Below are 17,761 nucleotides of genomic sequence, written 5' to 3' on the forward strand. Positions count from 1 at the left end.
TACATTTCTCCTCATAAAAAACAGGCCTCATGTTCGAATCTTCCTCTTCCAATATAAAAAAAAAAAATTAAAAATTATTTTCTCATAAAATCTATCTAGAATGTTTTAATGTTTGCTTATAAAGATATTTTCCTTTTTCAGTATACAAATTAGTTAGGAGTGGCAAAATGTATGTTCGTGTCATGTTTTATTTGATTCATTTTTATATTTCGTGTCAGGTGTGTTTATCTGTTTTTAACTCGTGTCTAATTTTTTCAATCCTAATTCGACCCGTAAAAAATTGTATCGTGTTCGTGTTGACTCACTTTAATTTATTTTGCTATTCTTGAAGCTAAAGTTGTAAAGAAAATAATAGATTTAGGTTCATTAAAAAAATTTGTATACGCATATATAATTGTTTATATATATTATCTATACATTAAATATTAAATTTTTAAAAATAATTTCAATTTCTTTCTAAATAAAATTAAATTTAAATTTTTAAATTTTTACATAGTTATATTATTAATAATTTTTTATTTTATTGTTCAAAATTTTATTTTATTTTATTTAAAAAATCGAATTAAACGTGTTAAATTCGTGTTAAACAAGTTGTGTCATATTTAATCCATTTTTATTTTGTATCAAGGTGTGTCGATCCACTTTTAATTTTCTCGATCCTAACTCGAAAAAATCGTATCATATTCATGTTTATACCGTGTAAAAATATATTTTGCTACCCCTAAAATTAGTAGGGTTGTTATTATATTTAGGTATTGAATTTGGGTTTTTTTTTTTTTTGAGTGTAGCGTAATGGTATTTTACAATCATTTAATAGCTTAATAGCTACAAGATCCTATGTTCGAACTCATGACCTCTCCCTTTTTCCCATCCCTCCCTCACCACTAAGCTAGCCTTAGGGCCAGTTTGGCACAGCTGTGCTGTGGGGAAAAGCAGCTGTAGCTGTGCTGTGGGAAAAAGCAGCTGTAGCAGAACTGTGGAAAAAAGCTGAGCTGAGTGTTTGGTAAATTATAATTTTTAAAGTGCTGTGAGTTGTTAAGATTCTATTACAATAATGATAATATTTTAATTTAGTTCATTATAATTACAAATATATAAAAAAATATGTTATATAAATTTTTTATTTTTTTTGTATATTTTTAATTATTTTTTTCTATAGTATAAATTTATATGCATTTGATAAAAATAATTTTTAATATTTTTAAATTATATTTTTATCACTTGCAAAAGATAAAATTGTAGTTTATAAGAAACATAAATTGATATTGTTTGTTAATAATAAAAATATAAATATAAAATATTTTTTAAAATAAAATAAAAAATTAGAAATTTAAATATTATTTATTTTTAAATATTTTTTCATTTAAAAATATTTTTATTTTTTATAATATATAATAAATAATTAAATAAATTTTTAGTAAAAATAATTTATTATAGAGTCTTTTAATCAAAACAGCTTTTTCTAAAAGTTGGGTTGTACCAGCTTTAGCTTTTAGCTGTAGCTTTTCCATAATTTCTTCAATAAGCTGTTTTTTAACTGCTTACCAAACACCTTTTTGTCACAGCTTTTTTGAAAAGCAGCTTTTAGCTTTTCCAAAAGCTGTGCCAAACGGGCCCTTAGTGGCTTGAATTTGGGGGTTTCAAACTTCAACATCCTCACAAGCTTATGACCGCACTAAGAAAACTAATTTTTAGTCAAAGGCATGTCAAACAAAATCTTTTATTCCCATCTTCTCTCTTTTTTTCTTTCTACTTTTCTTTCTACTTTTCCAATGTACCTTTTTTTTTTCACTTTTTTATCTCCTTTATTATTATTATTATTATTATTATTATTATTAATATTTTATAAGAAATTCATTTAATTAAATTTAAGAATTTTTTTATTTTTACCCCTTAAAATAAATTTTTTTTACATTTTTACTAAATTTTACATAATAATTCTTATTGCAACTAGTGTTGCAACTTAAATTGCAACAAAAAATCGTATAAAAACTCTATTACAACTAGCACTGCAAACACTAATCCAAACATTAAATTTTAAAAAAAAATTAAAAAAAAATATATAAAGTAATTCCCTTAAATTTAAACCTAGCTAATTAACTATCTGATTAAAAACTATAACTAAACGAGACCCACTCACTCAACCCAAATAGACCACGATTATTGTCCTAACCTCACGGGCGAATCTCGCATCCACGATCGACCCATATCAAACCGTCAAATTGTCAACTTGAAATCCTTATTACACGTGGCACACGATTAAGTTAGCTGTGGTAGAATTACATGACTGGAAGTAAGATTAGCAGGCATCTATGACTTTACAATTTAATAAAAAAATTCGGGAAAATAATTTTTATTATTATAATTATATTTAAATAATTAAAAATAAAGATCTGGAGAGAGAGACAGACAGAGAGAAAAAAGGGGTTATTACAATTAATTATCGTGTTCTAAATTTATAAATAAATATATATATATTTATAGAGAGAGAAAAAAAGAGAAAGAGCAGCATAGAACGAAAGGGTTTTCTGTGGTGTTTGGTTGATCGGGAAAATTTGGAGTGAGAGCCGCAAAGAGTGTTGGAGTGTTTTCCGGAGCGAGAAAGTGAGGGAAAAACATTTCTTTGCTTTCTTTGAATTTTGAGTAGAAGGGGAAGAAGAAGAGAAGTAGTAAAGAGAAAGAGTTGGGGATGGGTAGTGACAGTGAGAGCAAGAACGGAACCGGATTAGGCGAGGTGTCGCCGGCCATAAAGAAGATTATTAAGAATCTTAAGGAGATTGTCACTAACATTTCCGAAGCAGAGATCTACGCCGTTCTTCTAGATTGTAATATGGACCCGGATGACACGGTTCAGCGATTACTTTCTCAAGGTTTCTTTGTTATCTTTGCTGTCTTTTTCATGCTCATCTTTTGTTTAAGGGTTTCCTTCTTATCTGTGTTTGGTTGAATGGAAAAAGTTGAAGAAGATAAGAGAAAATATTGAATGTGGTGGGATTTTTATTTTTTATATTTTTTTTAATTCTATAAGTATAGTTTATAAAATGTTATACTTTTAGAGGTGAGGGTTTGTTTACACTTAAAGATAGTTTTTTTAGGGGGAAATGGTTGAGTTGAGATTTTTGTTTGTTCTCAATAATTGAATGTTGTTTTGTTTTTGAGGCTATAACCAAAAGTAGGCAAGGATATATTGATAAGTTCTTTGATTTTATTTGTCTTGAATTTTGTGTATTGTTAAAACAATGATTAAGGATTCTTGAAGATTTTTCATACTCTAGTCATTCTTGAAGTGTTTGAATTTTATTTTCAATTGAACTAGTAACTTCAATTGTGTAGATACTTTTCACGAAGTGAAGAGCAAACGTGAAAGAAGAAAAGAGGTACAATATGAAAACACGTTTAGTTCAGTTTTCTTTTTCTTCTTTTCTTTATCATGTTTGGACTTATAAAGTGCTACACTGGTTTTTCTTTGGGAAGTATTCCTAGTTCTGGCTGAATTAGATTGATAATTGGTTTAATATAGAGTGTACATCTTATTACTTGTAATGTTTATACTGATGATTTTGTTTTTCTCTGTGTTAAATATTTTTAGATGAAGGAGACACAAGATTTAAGGCCACGATTTGCGTATTTAGGTTCAACTCGTGGTACTAGAACTGCTAACGAACGTAGCGGATGGAGTGGATCATCACAAGCCAATTATGAGGGTATCTTTAGCACATTGCTTAATATCACAGTTATACATATTCTTACTTATTCTATCTCCTTATATAATTCTTAATTTTCTTTGTGGAATTTTATTTGTTAGAAGGTGGTGTTGCACTCAAAGGAGATAATGTGTCAGTTGCTCCATCATCGTCTTATTTGACTCCTAATGCGAAAGGAGAAACTGTAAACCATCAACCTTCATTTAACAGGTTGGTTGCAACGTTCTTCAATGAAATTCTTGTCTATGGTTCCTTTATTTTGAAGTCACAATGTATACTGAGCAATGTGTTGAGAAAGTGTCTTAGATTTTTTGTTTTTTACTTGTGGTTCAAGTGGATAATGATGGAACTAGGAATATTTCAATGGTGGTTCATTCATTTAGCAAAAGTACAATACACTGATCAGTTATTTTATGGACTCACTGTGGAAGTGTAGGTATAGATAAGTAGGATGAATAACACTATTGCTTTGAGTATGGCACATGGTTTTATTTAAGATAAATCGAAAGGATATTAACTTTGAGCAACAGAACCACATCTTCATAAGTCTTCACTTGACCACTGCATGCTATTTTTTTTCTTTTCAAGACTGTGGTACTAGATAATATGTTGTACTAAAAGTAATTATTTTTAATATTATTTTTTTAGAAGTAACAAAGCACCTCTTAATATATGTATGTTTATTTGATTGCTCTCTAATTGGCAAAGTTTCTATGTTTGAGTAATTTTTTAATATCTGCTGCAGTGATTCTTTAAATACTGATAGTAGAGGACAGTCAATAGGAACAGGTGATGGCATCTCCCACACTCTGGAACCCACTCCTGCACAACAGCCTGCGTGGTCAGGGACAAGTGCTCTACATCTTTCTATGGCTGATGTTGTCAGACTGGGTAGACCTTCCTCAAAACATTCACATGTTCCATTTGAGAGTACCTCTTACACACATCAGGATGCAGCTACAACAAACTTAGATCATTACTATGAAAAACCCTCCCAAGCGTCAACAAAAACCCAAACAGAATTGCACCATGATCTGCATCCTCAAAATTCTTCGAATGTTATGATCAACAATTCACGCACTACTGGTAGCCAGAATGCTTTTCTAGAAGAACAATCAACAGCTCCTAGTTTGTTATCAAAATTAGATTCGTCTGCTGTCCCAGATTCTGACAAGTATTTTACTCAATCCAACTTATATGGTAATGAGTCTGAACTATCTAGGAGCAGTGGCTTAGAAAATATCCTAGCATCAGAGGAACATGATGCTGATCTCAATTCAGACGACATTGTGTCTGCTAACGCTTCCAGTAGGCAGAAAGATGTTGAGTCTTCTGCTGGAGTTTCTCATTCTGAATTGACAGAAATAGGCAGCAGTTCAAAGTCATCATCTGATGCTTTGGCTGATAATGATGTTGCGAAGTTTCAACACCTCAGTTTAGGAAAGGAGGACTCAGAAAATAATTTGATCCTCCCCAGTCATTTGAAAGCGTTCTCGGCTGATTGCTCACATTTGAGTTTTGGTACATTTAAATCAGGAAAATGTTCTTCATCGACTGGGTTATTACCATCTAATGAGTTAAATGGTGATCTCCAAGAAGCCTCTACAATGTTGGATGGTTTACCCGCTGGTCACTTAGAGACAAAGTATGAGGGATTTTATTTGCTTTTAATATATATTTCTTCATCAGTTAATTTTTTTTTTCTGATTTTTTTTCCTTTTGTTCATTACACAGGGATACAGAATATAATGCTAATGACTCAATTGGATCCTTGTATAATAAGCATAGAGAAATTGCAGATGTTATAAGTTGTGATTTACAGTCAGAACTGACGAAGCGAGATGTCTCTAGAGCAACCCATGGAAGTGAAACTGAATTCATCTACCCTTCTTTGAAAGATTACAATGCCATTAAACAATCAACCCGTGGAAGTGAAACTGAATTCATCTACCCTTCTTTGAAAGATTACAATGCCATTAAACAATCAACTCCTGAGTTGTCTCTTGGAGTTAATGCAAATGCTAGAAATATTTCTGTGAGTATGCTTTACAATTTGCATTTGCTAATCATTAATGGTTCGTCTTAACTTATTGATAAGTGGTTGCCTTTGCCATACAAGATTGAATGCATTTACCAAAACAATTTGAATTAAAGATCTCTTTTGTATTACTAGATTTGATACGAACAGCTGTTTGTTGATTTGTATCTTGAGTGCATTGTGTACTTTTCTTCTTTTAATAATTTCCCTTTTTTGCCAGTGATAATGATTTGTTTTTGTTTTACCCATATACTCATATTAAAGATAATCATGTTTTCATCACTATATAATCTAATGTAGGTGAACGTGTTTTATATATGTTATGACATACTCAAGTAGTCAAGTGGCTTTTTTTTTGGTACTGTGATTTGAACATTTTAATAGTATCTTGAAACCTTTATTGGATTTTATTTTTTAAGCAGACAATGCCGAAAAGCACACTAGATGACCTAGTGCAACAGTTGCAATTATTACAAGCTCCTGATAATCTCCAAGGGCAGTTCCATGCAACACAATCTTTACCTTCCAGGCACAGCAATGTAGTCCCATCCATAGGCAATCCAAACATCCCCTTTTCAGAGGTGAGTTAGGAGTGGTATTTTGTGATTGACTATGATGTGAAGTGATTTATGTAGTTTCATGCTCAAGAAGTATTTACCAAATTGGTACATATATTAGTTGGTAAGCCATAAAGAACAGTGTCTATAGCTTGCAATTGGAAAAAACTTGGATCATTATTCTTAACCAATGCTCTAGTTTTAGTTACTCAATATTTACTTATTTCATTTTTCAGATTATTAAGGATTAATATGTTACACGACCACATTCATACGTACTTGTTATTTTTTTTGGAATGTCTAACAAGATTTAAATTTTCTTATAATTATGATTTTGATTTTACATGTTGTGTGGTGGTCTCACTGACATATATTAAATGTGATGTCCTTCAGTGATTTTTCCCCTTCCAATGATAGATTTATGCAAGTTTATTTTGTGATCTTTTGGATTGAGTTATTATATGTTGATATAACAGTATAGGAATCCACTGAGCAACACCATTCCATCATCTGTGCTATCTTCTGTACTACCTCAACAACGGGTGCCAAATTACCTTCCCGTGGAACAACCCTCCAACAACTTAATGGGCTATTCTGGCTTACCTCAGAGTTATTCGTCGCATTTGCCTTCAACTTTCCGATCTGCATACGGAGGTGGTGATGAGTTCCAGCAATCTCTGGCTGATCTGAAGTACAGCCTTCCAGATTATGGAGCATCAGGGAACAGATTTCCTGCAGGTGCTCCTCCTGACGCCTATGGAGCTTACGGGGTGTCTAACAATGATCCTGGACACTATATACAATCTTCATCTGCATCTCCTATGATGGCTAATAACAACTATGGTGATGTTTTTCACCCTCGATTCAAGGATGGAAATCATTTCACTGCTCTTCAACAGGTACAGATTAAAGAACAATGTAATTACAGTTTGAATAATTAATCTGTTTCTGCCTATAGCAAATGCATCTGCGACGTTTATCTTTTTTCATCTCTGTGGAACATTTTAGTTTCTCAGGTTTATTAAAAAATTATGGCACTATCAGATGGGTAATTTTGCATGATTCTGCATTTGATGAAAGTAAATTAGTTACTGTTAAATACTTGCTATAATGATTTGCTCTAACATTTACCTCAAATAGAACCTTAGATATTTAAATGTATTTTTCTGGTCACTGTTATTATCTGAATGTTTCCCCCTGTTTACCAGAATACCAGCCCTTCTACATTGAATTATGGTCCTGGCTCAAGAATGCCATCTGCTGTTCAAGAAAGTGCTTACTACAACAGCTCACTAGGACAGAACCAGCAATATCCCAGATATCGACAGGTACCGCAGCAGCAGCCCTCACATCAATACGGGTCTTTAGAATACTCTGACCTCTATCGTTCGCAAGCAGGAATGACCCGTGAACATCAGCAGCGCAACTTTGGCAGTTTGAGCAATGACACTTCGGATCTTAAGTCTGAGCAATTGAAACAATTATACCGATTGCAGCAATTTTGGCAGCAAAACCGCCGCTGAGCATCTTAATTTTATTTAATTACGGTCTTTTTTCATGGGGATTTTCAAGTGAGTTTGGGGTTTAACTAAGTGTTTAATACAATACTGATCTTGTGATGGTTTTTCGTGTATAGCTCTGTCCAATTGTACATAATCGGAAGAGTTATTCATGCAGAGTCTGCCCCGTTGTATCTTACGAAACTTCACATTGGGGCATGATTTTTGATATTAGATAATAGCTTTCTATTTCAAATTTTCCCAATGAAGAAAGCTTTGTGATAGAACAGTTTTCTAACTTAAGTTAGTTTCTACTATATAGATATTTTGAAGTCATTTACGACCATATTCAAGCAAAATATAACCTGTCTCTTTTTTAGTACTATTGTTCATTCTATTTTTATGGTTTTATCACCAAATTTTCCTCAGATAAAACAAGGATGGGTGGTGCAGGTAGCTTCAAGACTTAAAAAGAAATCTTTAAATGTGTACTTTGTGCATCATTTATCTCATGTAGAATATATATTAGATTTTGGGTTATCTGTTGGGAAAGACAATTGACATGGAAAATTCAGTTGAAAGGTAGGCAGTGAGAGTAATACATTAAATTATATTAAACAATTGGATTTGGTAGTACTTAACCATCTCCTAATTCCAAATCATTCGTTCAGGTTCTTATGATATAATTATTGGCACAAATACTTGTATTTAAACGCTTGTCCTCAACACAATCCTCACTGTATCTTTCTGCTAAAATTTCCTTAAATAAGGAAAAAAGAAAAGAAAAAGGAAAAAAAAAAAACAAAGTTGTGTTCCTTTCGAGTTGGATAAATGGCAGGTGGTGTTGATCAAGCTGTCCCTTCTGTTGTGTCTAAAACTGCCATTGACAGGAGCCAAGAACCTGACAAAACTAACCACCACAAATCTGGTATTGAGGCCTTACTGATGGCACAGAAAATACCAAAGGCAGTCACACCGGTTTCTTCTGCTTCCGACAGGGAATCCATTAGACGGCCTCGAGGAAGACCAGCAGGCTCCAAAAATAAGCCCAAACCACCCATCATTGTTACCCGTGAATGTGCAAATGCACTTCGGGCACATGCCATGGAAGTGAGCTCAGGTTGTGATGTGAGTGAGAGCTTAGCCAACTTTGCCAGGAGGAAGCAACGAGGCATTTGCATACTCAGTGGCAGTGGATGTGTAACCAATGTCACACTTAGGCAACCAGCCTCATCTGGTGCCATCGTAACTCTCCATGGCAGGTTTGAGATTCTCTCCTTGCTGGGTTCGATCCTGCCTCCTCCAGCCCCGCCTGGGATTACAGGACTGACCATCTACTTGGCCGGGGCTCAAGGCCAGGTTGTGGGTGGATGCGTTGTTGGCTCGCTCATTGCCTCGGGCCCTGTTGTGATCATGGCTGCATCGTTCATGAACGCCACATTTGATCGCTTACCGTTGGATGAGGATGAAGTAGCTGCAGCCCTGCAGAATCAGCACTATCAAAATGGTCGTCATCATCCCTTAGATGTCTCAGATTTATATGGGATGCCTCAGAACTTGCTCACCAGTGGTAATATGTCTCCTGAGGTCTTCTCCTGGGCTTCATGCCGAACCATGTCAAAGACTCAAGTTTGATTTGGAGAATTTCCCATGTCTCTTTACTGATGGTGTTTTTATTCTGTGTTGTTCTCTGTTATCTGTTCAGCAATATATAAAGCTTTCTGAGTAGATTTTCTAGCTTCACTTATTAGATAATACCTCTTATACTACCACTTTCATTGTATTAAACAAGTGTGAATCTAAAGATTTAATATTCTTCTTTAATACTTTGAACACCTTTAAAATAGATATTAAAATTTAGGACGAAACTATGTAAAATTTCTTTATATTAACAAAGTATATTGTGAATCTGAATTTACAATTTATAAACAAGGAGTTTAACAGTCCTTACTAATTCAATAGTGAGTAGATCTCTTTTGCTCTAGGATGTGTCCTTCCAAAAGCTACAAACTCATGAACTTGTCCATCCACTTCAATAAGACTACACCCTGGTTCTTTCTCTACCATTTTCTCCTTCATGTTAAGCCTTTGCTCAATTGCTTCCTCAAACTGGCTTGAACCAGCATAAAGGTTTGACATTAGTACATAAGCCGAACTCTCACCGGGATCCAACTCAATCACTTGCTCGGCCGCTCGTTGTGCCATCTCAATGTTTCCATGCTTTCTACAAGCTGAAAGCAGTGACCCCCAAATAATGGCATCTGCTTTTATTGGCAGGCTTAAGATTACCTTTTCTGCTTCTTCAACAAATCCAGCTTGGCCTAACACATCAACCATACAACTATAGTGCCTTATTGATGGTTCAATCTTGTATTTATCTATCATTAATGAGAATAAATCAGTAGCTTTATCAACCATGCCAGAGTGAGTACAAGCCATTAGGACAGCAAGAAAACCCACATCATCTGGTTCAAGATTAGAGGACTCAAATTTTGAGAACAATTCAATTGCTTCTTCCTCCCAACCATTCAAGGCTAGACCCATAATCATAGAGTTCCAAGAAGATAATCCCAGTTTAGGAGCTATCTCAAACACATGAAGAGCTTCACTAATACAACCACATTTACAATACATGTCTATAATTGCTGTAACAACTATGACATTCAATTCAATTTCGTTTTTTATAATATAATCATGAATCCACTTCCCTTGCCTGATTGCTCCTAACCTACCAGAAGCATTTAACAAGCTTACCATAGTATACTCACTAGGCTTTATTCTCTCCTGCTGCATTTTGCCAAAAAGCTCTAAAGCCTCAAATAATCTCCCATTCCTAACATACCCACTAATCATAGTATTCCAAGAAATGGGATTTCTTAATGGCATCTTATTGAACAATCTTACAGCCTCATCAACTTCTCCACATTTAGAAAGACCCATAATCATAGAATTCCAAGAAACAACATCTAACTCAGAACTTTCATCAAACAGTTTCCATGCTTCACTCAAAAACCCACAAACGGCATACATATGTATGATGGTGTTACGTATATACCTATCACTTCCAAGACCCAATTTTGCTATTCTCCCATGAAGCTGGGCCCCAAAATAAGCCTGCCCAAGTCGAGCATAGGCCTTAAAAACAGAAGGGTAAGTCAATATTTGAGGATCAAAGGATGAAGTGAGTAACATTTCAAGGAAGAGAGAGACTGCCATTTGAGGAGTTGAGCTGTGAGCGAAGCCCCTGATGATTGTGTTCCAAATGAAATGATTTGGGTGTCGTATTTGCTTGAAAACCATGAAAGCGTAGCTCATGTTTCCGGCGGGGGAAGCGCAGAAAGCCAAGACGCGACTGGCGGCGATTTTGTCTTTGATTAGTCCGGTTTTGATGAGTGGTGCATGAATGTTTTGGAGGTCGGACATGGTGGTGCAACGTTTTTCTAGCAAAGAGAGGTATGGTTGGTCGGAGATGAATTGGGTAATGGAAGGGGATGATGATGATGATGATGATGGAGTGAAAGAGCAGCAACATGATAATGAAGCCATTTTTGGAAGTGGTGGTGGTTCTTCGTTTTTGTTGCCTCTTTCTTATTTTATCTGAAATGTTTGCAATATTTTTTTTCAATTTTTTTTCATTTGTTATAATAAACCATTTTTGTAAATGATTTTTGTTTTCTGTATTGTGTATTTTATTTAGAATTATTTAAAAATTTACATAATATTATATATAACTAACAACAAAATTTCAAAGAAAAAATTTGAACTTAATTAAAAAATTATAATTAGTATTTCCCTAAATTACTTGCGGAAGGACGAAAACTGAGGAGAAAATGTTAATTAGATGAATTTGTCAGGATTTTTTTATTTTTATACTTGTAAATATTTTTTTTATAATTTTATGAAATTTTATATAGAAATTTTTTATTAATTATAATTTTTTTCACAATAAAAAAAATATGTATGTATTTTATTTTTTTTAAAAAATAAGCATTTACAAAAGGAGTTTTTTTATGTGTATACTAAAATAAAAAAAAAATATTTGAAAGTTATTGTTAAAAATATATGAAGAAAGATCTTTGTTATCGAAAAACTATTATGTTTATTTTTATTTAAACGAAAAAGAATTTCAAACTAACTTTTATCATTACAATAAAATAATTGCATATATTTTTTATAAAAAAAAATTAAACATTGTACTTGTAATATTATTAGTATACCAATTAATTTATAAAATGATATAAAAAATATATAAAAATTTTAATAACTTTGAAAATGAGAGATACAAATTTATTTATTAACATACAATTTCAAAATATACATGTCAGTTATTTTATAATAAATCAAATAAATTTTATTATTATTTTTTTTGAATAAATTTAATAGAAATTTAACACTGTATAATATATATTTTTGTGGTAAGAAGAGAGATAACTTTGTTAAAACTTAAAATTAAATGTCACATCTAAGATGTGAACAAAGAAGAAGAAAGTTAATTTATTAAAGATTACTTAAAAATCATGAGTTTAATTTGAAAAGGCTAAGAATCTAATCTATATAAGGAAAAGAATTAAAGAAAGAAGAGAGAGAGAGTAGAGTGGCATGGAATTTTACTAGCTACCATAACTGAAAGCATGAAAGAAAAGAAACTACCATCTACCATAGTAGTGACCACACCACACAACCCCTATGAAAATGGCCAAACAAAGCTTGTAACACCATGCATTGTTGTTGGTTGGTAGTAACTCTATTAATTCTTCTCTTCACCAGCTCAAATTAGACACTTTGCAACAAGTAACATATATAACATTATTCCTTTCTTTCTTTCTTTATTATGAATATATATATAGTTGAAATGGACACTTAGAAACAAGACATTGCACCTTTTCACATACTTTTTAACTACCCTTTTTCAATTCTTCACTAAGCAATCTCCAACAACAAATTCTCATTATACAAATTAGTAGTGTTCAATTATTCCCATATGTTTTAAAAATATTACATACTATAAACTTTAATTTTGTCCAAACAAAATTTGATTGCATAATGGGAAATGACAAAAGACATTATGATATTAGTATGTCAAGGAGGACTAGAAGGCCATTCCAAGTGAGAGATGTTAAGGGAATGATCTCTCCGAATAGTGGTGGTGGTGGTGGCGGTGAAGGAGAAGAGAATGATCGAAAGAGCTTGAAGCAACTCATCGACGGGGATGAGAAAAAAGTAGGGCATGAGGGCGATGAAGGCGGTAGAGGGAAGAGTTCTCTCGGCGAACACTTAGTGATGGAAGGAGGAGAAAGAGAAAGACAAGAAGAGAATAAGATGCAATTGCAAATAGTTGGAGTGCAAAATCAGAATGATGGTATGAATTTGAAGAAAATGGTGAGTCGTTATGCTAAAGTTTTAGGCCATTTGATCAAGAAAAATAAGGACTCTTCTAAGAAAAAACCAACTCTCATGTTAAAATTCTAGATTATATGTATAAATATATACTTGAGCTTTGAGTTGCATTTATAGAAGGCTGTGATATGCAGTGTATATATATATATAAAGAATATTGAAATATGTATATGCTATAATATCCAATGATCTATAATACCCTGATGGTTTGAGAATAAATTTGTATTGGTTTTGTTTAGAATAGGTGGATATGTAGTTAATAGTTTGATGATGTTGATAAGTTGGATGATTGGTGGGATAAGGAAGAATTATGTAGTGTTTTAATTTTTATGTGTGTAGTAAGAGAGGAGACAAGGTAGTAGGCTAGTAGTAAAAGACTTGCTTTGGCTACTCAAGCTTAGTTACAATTTGGAAGTTTGATGGGGTATTTATAGTTGCTCACCCCTTACACTTTATGGCTAGAATTATTTCTTCTAGATCTTTCTAGTTCAAGGATTTTATCCATACATTTCTACATATTTCTTAAACATGCATAACTAGAAACTTCTAGACTAAAGTTTTCTAGAAATGCCTATGTTCTATTGGATTTCTACATGTCTAGAAAATTCTAAATTACTCTACAATTATCTAAAAGTTTAGAGTATGTTTTTCTACAAATGTGTAGAAAATTCTAGACTTAATTTAGTATTGTAGAAATGTGTATCAATTTCTAATACTCCTCCTTGGTACACATTTCTGTAACTCCAATCATGTTTCGTAGTAGCTCGAACTTGCCTCTTGGTAGTGCCTTTGTGAATATGTCTGCTACACCGCTCTTCGCCTTGCGGTTGCTTGAGCTCGATTTCTTTGTTTGCTTCTGCTTCCCTGATGAAATGGTACTTGATGCTTATATGTTTAGTTCTACTATGAAATACTGGATTTTTCGCCATTGCTATAGCTGATTTGCTATCGCAATATATCTTTGTAGCTTCTTCTTGTAATTCTCCCATGTCTTCAAGTATTCTTTTGAGCCATATAGCTTGGCTTGTAGTCATTGCTGCTGCAATGTATTCTGCTTCAGCTGATGATTGTGCAACAGTTGCTTGCTTCTTTGATGCCCATGAAAATATTCCTGATCCAAGTGTGAAGGCATATCCTGACGTGCTCTTCATGTCGTCCATGGATCCTGCCCAGTCACTATCTGTGTAGCCAACAAGTTTTGAGTCACTTGTAACTCCGTACCATATTCCATAGAATTTTGTTCCTTGCAAGTATCTGAGGATTCGCTTGGTTGCTCCGTAGTGAACTTGACTTGGATCATGCATGAATCTTGATAGGAGACTAACTGCGTACATTATGTCTGGTCTTGTAGCAGTTAGATATAGAAGGCTGCCAATTAGACTTCGAAATTTTGATTCATCAGCTTTCGGTGAGCCATCTTCCTTCTTGAGAGCTTTGTTATTGTCTAATGGAGTTGATACAGTCTTGCATCCCTCCATTTTGAATTTCTTCAATAGTGTCTCTGTATACTTCTTTTGTGAGATGAAGATCCCATCTTCTTTTTGAGTTATTTCGATCCCGAGAAAGTAGTGCATTAATCCCAGGTCGGTCATCTCAAAATTTTTCATCATGTCTTCTTTAAACTTCTTTATCATCTTCTCATTATTGCCTGTGTAGATGAGATCATCAACGTATAAAGAGACAATTAGTGTATCATTCGTACCTTGAGTTTTGATGTAAAGAGTTGGCTCACTCTTGCTCCTCCTGAATCCTTGCTCGGTAAAGTAGCTGTCAATTCTGCTATACTAGGCTCGCGGAGCTTGCTTTAGGCCATATAAAGCCTTTTTCAATTTGAGGACTTTATCTTCTTGTCCTTGTACCACGAACCCTTGAGGTTGCTCCACATAAATTTCTTCTTCAAGATAACCATTTAGGAATGCTGACTTCACATCGAGTTGAAAAATCTTCCATTTCTTTTGTGCAGCTAGAGCTATTAAAGCCCTAATAGTGTCGAGGCGTGCAACTGGAGCAAATGTTTCGTTGTAGTCGACTCCGTATTGTTGTGAGTATCCTTTCGCAACTAATCTTGCTTTGTGCTTTTGGATAGAGCCATCTGCGTTGAGCTTTGTCTTGTAGACCCACTTGACTCCTATAGTATCTTTGTCTTGTGGACGATCTACAAGCTCCCAAGTCTCATTCTTCATAATCATCTTTATCTCTTCATTCATAGCTTTTCTCCATACTTCTTGTTTATGAGCTGCTTCAAAGCTTTCTGGCTCCATAAGTACTAAGTTGCATGTCTCGTAGATTTCTGATAGTGGTCTTGTTCGCCTTACTGGTGAGTCTGGCGGAGATTCTATGACTTGTGCAGGTTCTTGTGTTCTTGGTTGAGTAAGAACTTCATTTTGATCAGTTTCTTGTCTTGGCGGTAGAGGAATATTGACTGTCTTTCTTTCAACTTCTTGTGTCTCCCAGTTGTATGCAGCATCTTCGTCAAATTTTACGTCTCGACTGATTATTAGCTTATTTGTTTCTAAGCTATAGACTCGATAACCTTTTGATTGAGTACTATAGCCTAAGAAGATTCCTTTCTCTGTCTTCTCATCAAGCTTGCCTCTTTTCTCTTTTGGAATGTGACTGTAGCATATGCAGCCGAAGACTTTGAGATGCTTTGCTGATGGCTTACGTCCGCTCCAAGCTTCGATCGGCGTCTTATTCTGCACGGCTTTGGTTGGACATCGGCTTGAGCAAGTAGACCGCAGTTGCCATCGCCCGCCCAAAATCGTTTTGGGAGACCTTTCTCTAGCAGGCATGGCTCTTGCCGCCTCCATAATGCTCCCGTTTTTCCTTTCGGATACACCATTACGTTGCAGTGCGTATCCAACAGTGAGTTGGTGCTCCATCCCTTCATCTTCACAGAACTTGTTGAATTCATTAGAAGTGTATTCTTTGCCTCTATCACTTCTAATTGTCTTGATGTAGTGACCACTTTGTCTTTCAACACGGGATTTGAACTTTTTGAAAATATCGAAGACTTGCGACTTTTGTTGCATAAAATAAACCCATGTCATTCTAGTAAAGTCATCAATGAAGAGAATGAAGTACCTGTTTTGGTCATTTGATGGAGTGCGCATTGCCCCGCAGACGTCAGTATGGACTAGCTCCAGTGGCTTTTTGGCTCTCCAAGCTTTGCCAGATGGAAAAGGTTGTCGATGTTGTTTCCCGAGCATGCATCCTTCGCAGACTGTGTTGATCTCCTTAATTGCTTTGGGAGGTCTCGCATCATATTCTTACGCTTGAGGATCTTAAGCCCATGGAAGTTGAAGTGACCAAACCTTCTATGCCATAGCCATGACTCATCTGTTTGCGCTTGCATTGCCACATTGCTTGCATATCTCCATTGTATTGGAAAGCATCTATTTTCTTTCATTTTTACCTTTGCAATTTGAAAGGATTTATCTTGCTTATCATATATTGTGCAAGAATCTCCTTCAAATTGCAAAGAGTACCCTTTTTCAATCATTTGACCTACGCTAAGTAGGTTTTGATCAATGTTGGGTACTAAGAGTACATCATTGATGTATCTCTTGCCTTTTTTAGTGTCAATGGCAATGGTGCCTTTGCCGACTGCTTCCATGAAGTCACCATTACCGATTTTGACTTTAGTCTTGGATCTATCAAGACTACAAAAGATGCCTTCATTTTTCGTCATGTGGTTACTGCAACCACTGTCAAGATACCAAGTATCCTTTTCTTCTTCTATTGCAGCTTGGCAGACATAGAAGAGATTATTTTCATCATTTTTCTCTTCAGAAAAATTAGCTTGATGGGATTTCTTTAAACGACAAGTTTTTTCAGTGTGGCCAAATTTTTTACAATTTTGGCACTGTGGTTTTCCTTTAAACCAGCAGTCTTTCTCCAAGTGACTATTTCTTTTACAAATGCCACATGGAGGATACTTGTCGTTATTTTCTTTTTGTTTTTCTTGTGTCTTTTTCCCATCAGCTTTTGGTTTTTGAGACCGCGAATTGATTTTAGACTGAAAGGCATTTTCAGCTTCACTTTCCTTATGCCTTTCTCGTCTACTTTCATATGCTTCAAGAGAGCCCATTAGTTCAGTTGGTGATAGAGTTTCTAAATGTTTAGTTTCCTCTATCACAGAAACTATTGAATCATATTTTTCTGTACAAGAAATTAGTATCTTTTGTACTATATTCTTGTCAGAAATTATTTCTCCATAGGCTCCCATTTGATTTACTATTTCTTTAATTATAGAATAGTAATCTTTTGCAGTCTCATTATCTTTCATTCTAAGATTCTCAAAATCTCTTCTAAGCTTTTGTAGTCTAACTGCGCGTACCTTGACTGTTCCTTGGAACTCCTCCTGTAGCGTGTCCCATGCTTCTTTTGCCGTTGCTGCGCTCATAATTCGTGGAAAAAGATTGTCCGCCATAGCTTGTTGCAAGCAATATAATGCATGAGAATCCTTTTGTTGATTATCCTCGAGTGCCTTCTTTTGGTCTTCCGAAAGAGATGTAATATCTTCCGGAATAGTGATTCCTTCTTCAACAATTTTCCATAGATTTT

General features: G+C 34.4%; 3 protein-coding genes across 11 annotated transcripts; 2 read left to right on the forward strand and 1 right to left on the reverse strand.

Annotated features, from left to right (window-relative positions):
- The first annotated feature begins 2,452 nt into the window (after positions 1–2,452).
- On the forward strand, positions 2,453–8,157 carry LOC115698670 (A-agglutinin anchorage subunit). Of its 8 annotated transcripts, none has more exons than XM_030625802.2 (9): positions 2,453–2,870; positions 3,334–3,377; positions 3,590–3,704; positions 3,806–3,914; positions 4,450–5,349; positions 5,439–5,739; positions 6,162–6,323; positions 6,776–7,198; positions 7,508–8,157. In XM_030625802.2, exons 1-9 carry the CDS (start codon positions 2,690–2,692, stop codon positions 7,820–7,822), a joined length of 2,550 nt encoding a protein of 849 aa, XP_030481662.2. In that variant the 5' UTR covers positions 2,453–2,689; the 3' UTR covers positions 7,823–8,157. The 8 variants fall into 8 exon arrangements, with proteins under 8 accessions (XP_030481662.2, XP_030481663.2, XP_030481664.2 ...); XM_030625803.2 differs by having other exon boundaries at positions 2,464–2,870; positions 6,165–6,323; XM_030625804.2 differs by having other exon boundaries at positions 2,464–2,870; positions 3,809–3,914.
- Positions 8,158–8,534: 377 nt separating this feature from the next.
- Positions 8,535–11,456, reverse strand: LOC115698671 (pentatricopeptide repeat-containing protein At2g42920, chloroplastic). 2 transcript variants are annotated; one of them, XM_030625809.2, is made up of 2 exons: positions 9,750–11,456; positions 8,535–9,495 (listed from the first exon to the last, which is right to left on the reverse strand). In XM_030625809.2, coding segments are annotated over exons 1-2 (1,596 nt in total). In that variant the 5' UTR covers positions 11,345–11,456; the 3' UTR covers positions 8,535–9,494. The 2 variants fall into 2 exon arrangements, with proteins under 2 accessions (XP_030481669.2, XP_060958127.1); XM_061102144.1 differs by having other exon boundaries at positions 8,535–11,456.
- LOC115698672 (AT-hook motif nuclear-localized protein 16) lies at positions 8,630–9,727 on the forward strand. The gene has a single exon (XM_030625810.2). It carries the CDS (start codon positions 8,630–8,632, stop codon positions 9,431–9,433), a length of 804 nt encoding a protein of 267 aa, XP_030481670.2. The 3' UTR covers positions 9,434–9,727.
- Positions 11,457–17,761: the final 6,305 nt, after the last annotated feature.

This window comes from Cannabis sativa, chromosome 8 (assembly GCF_029168945.1).
Source record: "Cannabis sativa cultivar Pink pepper isolate KNU-18-1 chromosome 8, ASM2916894v1, whole genome shotgun sequence".
Lineage (NCBI taxonomy): Eukaryota > Viridiplantae > Streptophyta > Magnoliopsida > Rosales > Cannabaceae > Cannabis > Cannabis sativa.

Excerpts from the sequence above, each read along its gene's own strand:
- LOC115698671 (XM_030625809.2), bottom strand. The coding sequence starts at position 11,344 with ATGGCTTCATTATCATGTTGCTGCTCTTTCACTCCATCATCATCATCA.
- LOC115698670 (XM_030625802.2), top strand. The coding sequence starts at position 2,690 with ATGGGTAGTGACAGTGAGAGCAAGAACGGAACCGGATTAGGCGAGGTG. Across the intron at positions 3,915-4,449 it reads CATCAACCTTCATTTAACAG|TGATTCTTTAAATACTGATA; the intron begins GTTGGTTGCAAC and ends TATCTGCTGCAG. Across the intron at positions 6,324-6,775 it reads CAAACATCCCCTTTTCAGAG|TATAGGAATCCACTGAGCAA; the intron begins GTGAGTTAGGAG and ends TTGATATAACAG.
- LOC115698672 (XM_030625810.2), top strand. The coding sequence starts at position 8,630 with ATGGCAGGTGGTGTTGATCAAGCTGTCCCTTCTGTTGTGTCTAAAACT.